The sequence below is a fragment of the Solanum pennellii genome, chromosome 6 (assembly GCF_001406875.1).
Source record: "Solanum pennellii chromosome 6, SPENNV200".
Lineage (NCBI taxonomy): Eukaryota > Viridiplantae > Streptophyta > Magnoliopsida > Solanales > Solanaceae > Solanum > Solanum pennellii.
In genome coordinates this window covers 41,634,831-41,644,179 of record NC_028642.1, presented here as the reverse complement: position 1 = coordinate 41,644,179, position 9,349 = coordinate 41,634,831, and the positions used below count along the sequence as shown (strand labels likewise).

Sequence of the window (9,349 nt, the reverse complement as noted above, 5' to 3'; positions counted from 1 at the left end):
TATATATATATATATATATAAAAACCTATGTTGCTTGGACTCTTCAAAAATGTCAACGGGTGCATGTCAGATTCGCCAAAAGTAGTGTATTTTAGGAGAATCCGACACGGGTGCAATATCTAAAGTGAAGAGTCCGCGCAACTAAGCTGGAAACAGTTATAAACAGATTTAACAGAGAATCCTCCCAGCTAGTCTTTCATCTAATTAAGCTGTCTTCATTTGTGGTGAGATCTTGGACCTGTTCCTGAGTCTTGTAGAATTCTGTCAATCTATCAACTTCCCAATTGTTAAGAAGTCTTCTGAAATTGAAATTCCTTGGGGTTGTCCCTTACCTCCATAACTGTGAAATTCTCTGCTGGCTCAAAAAGTGAAGGTCAGGAAATAGAGACTTCAAATAGTGTTGACCTGACCAGATATCATCCCAGAATAAGGTCTTCCTTGCCTCTACTTTAATCTTGGAATTTTTAATAATTTTGGGCTACGGATTCCTAATTGATCTCCATAAGCCAACACCATCTGGACTCTGGAGTCATAGGTGCCTTGGTGGTGGTCCAGTAACCATCCCCATCCCATACCTTGTTGTTATAGTTTCTTTCCATAGAGATTTTTCCACAGTTGCAAATTTTCCATAGCCATTTTGATAGGAGGCTATAGAATTGTGATTTCAGATTTCTTATTCCCATTCCACCTTCCTCCTTGCGAGTTATAATAGATTCCCACTTTACTAAGTGCATCTTCCTGTTCTCACAATTTCAGAGAAAATTCCTTCCGATTTCATCCAGTTTCCTGATAACATGCCAGTATTCATTGGCATGGGGAATAAGGACATCATATAAGTTGGCATTGTTGATTAAAATCAATCTACCTCCAAAAGAGTGATATTGACTCTTCCAATAGACAAGTTTTGACACTTCTCTAAGATAGCATTCCAAATACTTTGTGACTTACTCTTAGCACCCATGGGCATGCCGAGGTAAGTAGTAGGCAGTTTTCCTATCTCCCTCCCAAAATTTTTGGCCAGACTGTTAATTCCTTGAACCTCATTAATTGGGTAAACAAGACTTTTCCCCTAGTTGACATGAAGTCCAGAAATAGCTTCAAACAAAATGAATATAACTCTCAAATGTTTCATTTGGTCACTATTTACATCACAAAGCACCAATGTATCATTAGCATATTGAAGGTGGGAAATAGACAGACCAAGACCATCTCCAGGCTTAACATTTAAACCCCTGATCCAATTATTAACCTGAGCTGTTCCCAACATTTCATTTGACCTTCCATTGCCAAAATAAAGAGAAAAGGGTAGAGAGGATCCCCTTGTCTGAGGCCTCTCTTAGACGAGAAAAAACTAAATGGTGATCAAGATTGAGAAATTTACTGTGTTACAGCAGAACTTTATCCAATTAATCCGTCAATTACCATAGCCCTTCTTGTCTAATGTCCTCCATAAGAATGCCTAGTTAAGATGATCATAAGCCTTCTCATCATAACTAACATAAGATGCCAGGGGCCTTTGTAATTTTTCTCACACCACACATTCATTAGCTACTAAAAATGACATCCATGGATGAATGCCAGCTGCTGGTTGTCCACCAACTTTGACACTACCTTCTTGAGTTTCAGGCAGGATTTTTGAGATAATTTTCTAAATGCTCTATCAGTAGGTCTAAAATCCTTCAACTCTTTAGCCCCCCACATTTTTGGTATCAGTACAATGGAAGTAGCATTGGAACTTTTTTCGAAGTAACCTTGGTCATAAAATTCTAAACAAGAGCCACAACTTCACTACTCATCACCTCCCAACAGTGAATAAAGAATGCCATAGAGAAGCCATCAGGGCAAGGGCCTTGTTCCCAGGACATGCCATTACAGAGTCTTTAATTTCCCATTCCCCAAATTGACTGAAGCATATTATTATCGTCCTCATTGATCATAGGCTCTGCTTTGGTATTATAGAGTGATCTCCATTTGTTTCTTCGTGAAGATTCTGGTAGAAATTGATGGTCTCCTTTGATCTCTAAGGGTTCATCTAAGGTAGTTTCTTTACTAACCAACCTATCAATGTTATTAAACCTTCTATGACAGTTTGCAGTTCTATGAAATAATTTGGTGTTTTTGTCCCCTTCTTTAAGCCACCATGCCCTTGATCTTTGTCTCCAGACCACTTCCTCCTGTTTTGCATTTTCCTCAAACTCCACTGTCAGGGCAGCCCTCAAGTAAGCCTCATCATCTATCAGTAACTTTTGGTCTTGAATCTCTTAAGATATGGTTCATTACTCTCACGGAACTAGATGCATTAGTTAAGTCAAAATGCATCACTAACAATCATATAAACCATACTTGGCCTTAAGCAGTTTTCCATTCATCACAAGGATTCACTATAATTTGATGGTAACTACTCCTCAAATTAATTTTGGAGAAGACTTCAGAACAATGCCATTGATGATGGATCTAACATGTTATAAGACGAAGAATAAGATGACAATACTTTACCATTATTTAATTCATGGCGCAACCGTCCCCGTACATACTCCAAGTTCCGTCCTTTGCATCAATTGGACTAATGCATTGTATGTAATATGTACTCGTGTCCTTTTTTTCCAAACTTTTTTCAAAAAGCTCCCCAAATTGTCTTTGCAGATCCTTTGTTTCTTCAGGATTGCTCCTACATGAAGAGGCCTATTTGGAATTTGAGATACTGTCACAAAATCAATTTGATGTTCTATTCCTCTTAAAGGTGGTAAATCCTTAGGAAATACATTTTCAAAATCATACAAAAGATTGGAAATAGAAGTACGTAAAGAAAGAAATGAATTCATTAGAATTAAACAAATCTGTACATGTAAGGAGTATTTGGACTACCCTCTTTTCTTATACTCAAATCATTCTGATTATTATGTATAGATTTTTTTATTTTTTTGGTTCCTATTTTTGTCAAACCCCCTTGTTTCTTTTCTTTCTTGTTGCTGCCTCTTTCCTGGCTGTTTTTTTTTCTCGGCCCTCTTTCTTTTCTTTTTTCCTTCCTCCCGCTTGTTTTCTCACTGTTCCCTTCCATCTTGTTGATCTCGACAAACTTGGGATGGAATTAAAGTTGCTGGTGTACATTTCTCTTTAAATTAATGGGTTTTGAACAAATTAGAGGACTTTATGTTTGTTGTTTTCTGGTGTTGCGTTTTTATAATGTTTAAAAGATAGGTTCTCAAGTGTGTCGTTCCCTTTATGCTTAAAAACTATTTATGCTTCTTATGTTGCTAAATTATTTGTAAAAGAAGTTAAATTGCATGGTACACCTCGAACTATTGCTAGTGCTAAGGATGGGAAGTTGTTGAGCCACTTTTGATGTGTATTTTGGTGGGTATTGGCCACTAAGTTATTTTCTGCTCCCTCCGTCCCATATTAGTGGTTCACCTTACTATAAATAGTTGTCCCAAATTACGGAAGCGGACAACTAATATGGGATGGAGGGAGTACTTCTTATCATGCACAATATGTGTGCTCCATTAAGCACATATCACACAAACATACTTATCTGAAAGAAATAGAAAAAGTATATGCCACACATCACACAGAGATTGCGTGCTTGAGTTTGTTTGATCTGATTGCATATATTTGACCTTTTCCCCTACATTTATAGAAAGTTTTTGTTAATTTTATTTAATAATATTAACTATATCACCATACAATATGATTCACCATGTAGTGTTCAACAATAAAATGTAACGTTGATTATGTGTGGATCCACAGATAATTTATTTGTTTTGAAGGAATCCCCCCATTAAACCTAACCTGTGACCCACCAAACCGAAACCCAAACCAAATACGTAAGTGTGTATGTTAAAGGCTTTATATAAAGTTGCTTGAAAGGGATTTAAGATGGAACAAACTGGACAATTTTGTCCTTCTGCTAGAGACTCATTTTTTTTTAAGTGTGGCTATCTTTTGCTCCACCACTTGTGACAATTTCTCTCTGTTGATAAAGGAAGAGATTATAATTTGCTCATTTGCAATTTTAGTCGAGTCCACACTAGTTTCTCAATGTCTTTTGATTCATTTTATGCATCTCCAGTTTGCCCACTCATTGGGAAAGCAAATTAAGTTGGTTTTGATTTTTGGATATTTATGAGATTGTTGCTTTACTGAGTAAAACATGAGCATTTTTACTGTTGTAAAAAATGAAGAGCACTTGCTTTTTCCGTCTTTGTGATATCTGTTGTCATTCTTGGTTGGGTAACTCCCATTTGTGAAGTATCATTTATGAGTCTCCATCAAGTAATGCAGAAGGGGCAACTGTTGGGGGTATTTTCTGTTGCTTGTATCAGAACAAATGATATCCTAATACATGTGTAATGTGTCATTAGGAAGCAAAGTGTGCAGGATATGATGGTGGAAATACAACTATTAGCTGCAATTGTTAGAGGTCTAGGCAACAACTACTTTTTTTTCCCAGCTGTGTACTGTAGCCTCTTTTCTTTTATAGTAGTCTTTTTTGGGGTTGATGAGGGGCAGAGTCTGGTTGCTTATCCAATCATCTCTCAGTAGAAATGGAGCAAAATGTTAAATTGTACTCGCATGTTTTAGCATCCTTCTCAAATTTCTTCTGCTTATGGGCACGGCATAATTTTCATGCCTGGAACTTTATATCCTAAAATACACTAATTAGAATTTGTTTTATGCAGTGTATTTTTGTGCTATCCATATGCGAGCCGTCAGTACCTTGCAGTTTGGTAACAGACATTCAACTGGACCTGCTGTTCTGATCTCCATGATATCTTTTTTTTTTCACTTGAAGTACTCCATGTCCATAGTTCTGACTGGACTGTTAGCAAATAACATTATTTTTAATTAGTTTTGGTTTTCGTTGTGTCATGGTGGTTTGATCTTGTAATTCTGGTTTAACTGGGAAGAAAACTGAAAAAGGTGATTATTCTTTTTTTAGTTCGTCAAGCCAGCTTCAGTGGATTTTGCCTTTCAAGTCATGATGTTTGTTAGAGAGTTGTCCAACTGCAGCAAACATTGGTATATTTTGTAGTTTATTTTGGTACAGAAACCTAAGAAAAAAAGAGGAAGAGGAAAACGTTTTGATGGTTATAGATATAGAAGCACCTGAGAAATAGATATACAATATACAACAAGGATGCCCAAGTACACACTAAATTTGGCTTCCTTGGTTTTAAATTATTAGGAGATGTAGCTTCTTCATTGCAACTCCTCTATATTAACACAATTTGACAATTGAATACAACATTACTGTGACTTCCTTGTGCCTTTAATGTTTTAGGGCAACTCTCTGTTGAATTAGTTATTCATGAACGTTGGTTTTCGCGTTTCAGTTTCCTCCACTCCCATGGCATTTCAGGATTTCTGGATGCCCACAGGCCAATTCGTTTTGCTCGAGCTTCTTTCTCCCACTTAAACCATAGAGAAATATATTAAGAAAAAATTGGTTTGGTCGTCAGTCTATAGCAAAATAAAAATGCAGATTACCTTATCTAACTCTGGACGCTTGTCATACGCAGTATAGTGCCAGGCCAAGCCCTTCTTTAACATCACTTCCTACTTGAGAAGCCAACTTAGAACTGGAAGAGCCTAATTGAATAACTGAGAGAAGAAGGAATGGTCAATACCTGTGCAAATATGCCATTGCAGTATATATCCCCTACACAGCGGCCATAACGATCTTCATCAAAAACTAAGACCCTTAAACTCTTACCCTGGAGAACTTTAGTCAGTTCTTCCTTGGCCTCTTTACCATATGGCATTGCACTTTCTGGTGCATCTATCCCCCTGATTTCTTCTTCATTCGTTATTACCAATTTCACAAATTATATATAGAAATTAAAGATCTCCAAGTGTCTTAATACCTTAGTCTGATTCTATATTTTCGAGCAAGAACTTCCTCATGGTTCACTGGTATTGACCTGTGACAGAATCTCAACAAATTGGTTGAAATGAAAGTTAAAGAAGAGACCAAGGTATGCTTTATGCAACTTACCTATATCCTGAATCTATGATCTGCTTGTGCAGTTGATCTGCTTTTGCATAATTTTTCTGAGCCCGTGCCTTTGATCTTTGAATAGCTGCATTTTGCACGTCTCTTGGGAGACATGCTGCCTCTCTAGGATCTGTTGTACTAACATATACAGTTACTGTATCTCCGTCTGCCACAGCCTTTGCATCCACCTAGCACATACATTCTACGAGTATTACAATGCTAATTTTGAAGATTCAGAGGCTAAGCAAGTTTCGATATTCTTACAGGGAGAGTACGCAATTCAAACTTGAGTCCTTGTTGGTGTGATGGAGGAGTGCCATCACTAGTTAGTTCTACTAAGGAGTGAGGAAGAGGAAGACCATAGAAAGCCAGTAACCCCTGAAATCAATTTTGCTACACATTATAACAAGTTGTTGAGTGTTGGGGAAATTCAGTACTAAGTTACAAACCTCAACATCTGCTTTTTGATGTCTCTTCAAGGTCTGAATGACAAACCTTGAAGCTTCTTCGGGTGTTTTAGGAGGAGGCTTTGTTTCTCTCCACGCATCCGAAAGTTTCTTATACCTTCATTTATCACCAAAAATGTACAATTTAGGGAGAAATCAAACAGATATTCTTGAGCTACTACTCCCAATTCTCTAAAGTTTTACCAGTTAGATTGCGCCTTCTTGGATGATACAACATGCGTACTTAGTCCTTGAGGAACCTAAAGAGAAAAAAAAATTGAGAAACCCAGATAGGATCTTTAAAAAAAAAAGTTGTAATTGTTGAACGTCAATTACCTGTGAGTTGATTTCAAAGTTGTAGAGATCGTGTGCTAAAGCGGAAACGCCAGGATGATGGGTGAGGGAATCAGAGTCTGCTGAAGGTTTGCAGCAATTAACATACAAGGATCTTAGAGCGTTTCCCATTCTTCGGATCTAAATTATTCCCAAACAGAGATTATTATTATTATTGAGCTTTTTAGGTTAGAAGAAGAAGAAGAAGAAGAATCTTTTGTTAGATCAAATTTAGGAACCAATCACGAAAAGTAGGTAACGTATTCCGTTTATAACGATACGTAGTATCTACACTTCAATCTAATTTGTGGGTCAACGACTCAACGGTCCTTTAATTTTGCAACATTTCGTGTCCTCTTGTCAATTTTAATTTCACTCTTGCATCCACGGCCGACCTATGTTGGTTCAAACGGGTTAAGATGAATTGGGAAATGATTAAATGGTTTTTATTTAGGGGTGATATATTTTCCTTAAAGAAAGTGACACATATATACTTTTTTTTCTTTAATTAAAGTAAGTCAATTTTTAATATTTTTACTAAAATTATTTATGGAGAGGTTTACTTGATCATTTTCACACTTTTTTATTAATTCAGCGGTTGAATTTATTATTTTTATGGTCAAATTTTATTTTATTTCACTTATTTTCTTGTACCCACAATTTTTTTTATAGAGATATAAAAACTAGATTACAATTATGTCTTTTTCATTTGCATCTCTTTTCTTTTATTTCTCTTATTTTTACACTAAAGAAAGAAAGAAACAATGAAATAAGAATAAGAAGCTCAAATAATAATGATCAAAAAAGTCAAAAAATATTTTTTTTTATGTAAGAAAAGTCAAATATGTAATTTTTAAAAAAATTCAAAAATTAATTTATAGTTAATTTTATCATTTTTGTAATGGTAGGAGTTACGTGAGCTACTTTTGTAACAATATATGTGAGCCAATTTTGTACGATAGGGGCATGGGTGGAGCTACAGACAAGAAAAGGTGGTCAGTCGAACACCCTTTGCCCAAAAAATTAAATCGTGTATATAGATAAAATAAAGAGGCTTCTTTTATAGATTTATAGAGTTGAAGTGTTGCTTCAGTGTGCAATGAGTATCTACTGTGACGCTTGACCCGAAATTGATTGGAGGCAGATTGACACAATGCTCGAGATTGTGATTCTTGATGACCTAAGAGTTATTATGAGTGTGTCCATCTATATGACATATTTGATATTTTCTCCTAAGTCCTCAATGTCTTTTGATGTGTTTTTGTGTTTTTCTATAGTTTTATAGGTATTTGTGTAGGGTTTCGGCCCCCTTTTTTTAAAGTCTCACTTTGATACAATTACATACCAACTAATCTTACCAAAAATAGTATTTTATCATGTCAATGGTGACATTATTAGGAGTATATTTCTCGTATGAATAGAGAGCCTTTGTTCATTTCAAACCTACACCAATGCACAGAGAAAGAGAGTTGTGAGGTTAAGAAAATAGTCTATGAAGAAAAATAGAGTGTGAGCGATATTTTTAGTAAGGTCAAAAATTAAAAGAGTGTTATTCCTTTAGAATGTGTAGTAGTTATTTTGAATATTGTATTTGTGACTACACATTGTAAAAATTATTGTTATTGTGATAGTAGTTGTTCCTCTTGGCCAGTGATTTTTCCCTTATTTAAAAGGATTTTCACATAAAATTTTTGGTGTCATTATTTTTTCATTTTAGTTTTATTATTTGACCATATGTATTTTTGTGTTAGTCTGTGTTTTCCTAAAAAACTAGTATTAGAGTCAAGGTTTCAGCAGAGTATAATCTGTTGTTGCAGCACATCTGAATTTTCAAATCAGAAAAAAATATTTTGATTTGTAATAACTATATTTCTTTTTGGAGGGGGTGGTGGTGGTGGTGGTGATAGAAGTCAACACAAATACAATGGTTACTTTGGATGATGTTAATTATGTCATTTGGAAGGGGGAATTGAAGATCTACTTTATGTCAAAAATTTTTACAAATCAATTTTTGCCACTGTAAAGCCTCATAATAAAACAGATAAAGAGTAGATTCATTAGGCAATGTTGACGATAATCTGTTGAACCATATTTCTCGAGATACACATGCTCGAACCTTATGGGAGCATATTGAAAGTTTGTATACTCGAAAGACTGGTAACAACAAAATGTTCTTAATAAAGAAGATGTTGAGTTTAAAGTATCATGATGGTTCTACGATGACTGACCATCTGAATAATTTTCAGGGGATCATGAACCAATTATCTACTGTGGGCATCAAATTTTATGAAGAAATGCAAGACTTGCTTCTATTTGATTTTTATCAAACTCTTGGGAAACATTTAGAACTTTATTGTCAAATTCTGCTTCGGATGTTGTGATCTTTATGAATTTCGCCAAAAGTAGTGTCTTGAACAAAGAGATGAGAAGAAAATTCTCTAGATTATTCTTTGTCAAATGTAAGGAGAAACAAAACTCGTGGTACTCAAAATACAGAAAAAAAATAGGAGAACATTTAGAGCCAAACTTAAGAATATTGAGTGTTATCATTGTGACATTAAAAGACACACAAATA

General features: G+C 35.4%; 2 protein-coding genes across 2 annotated transcripts in view; one reads left to right on the top strand and one right to left on the bottom strand.

Moving 5' to 3' along the window:
• LOC107023699 overlaps positions 1 to 4,975 on the top strand; it is a 16,424-nt gene extending 11,449 nt beyond the window's left edge. The window contains exon 4 of the mRNA XM_015224474.2: positions 4,680 to 4,975. The gene's annotated coding sequence lies outside the window, so the exon portion shown is untranslated. The remainder of the gene's footprint in view (positions 1 to 4,679) is intronic.
• A 92-nt stretch (positions 4,976 to 5,067) lies between these two features.
• LOC107023698 (staphylococcal-like nuclease CAN2) lies at positions 5,068 to 7,057 on the bottom strand. Its single transcript, XM_015224473.2, has 9 exons — positions 6,778 to 7,057; positions 6,646 to 6,701; positions 6,445 to 6,559; positions 6,260 to 6,373; positions 5,996 to 6,183; positions 5,865 to 5,921; positions 5,628 to 5,787; positions 5,488 to 5,556; positions 5,068 to 5,411 (listed from the first exon to the last, which is right to left on the bottom strand). The coding sequence occupies exons 1-9, from the start codon at positions 6,904 to 6,906 to the stop codon at positions 5,307 to 5,309; spliced, it is 993 nt and encodes a 330-aa protein (XP_015079959.1). The 5' UTR covers positions 6,907 to 7,057; the 3' UTR covers positions 5,068 to 5,306.
• Positions 7,058 to 9,349: the final 2,292 nt, after the last annotated feature.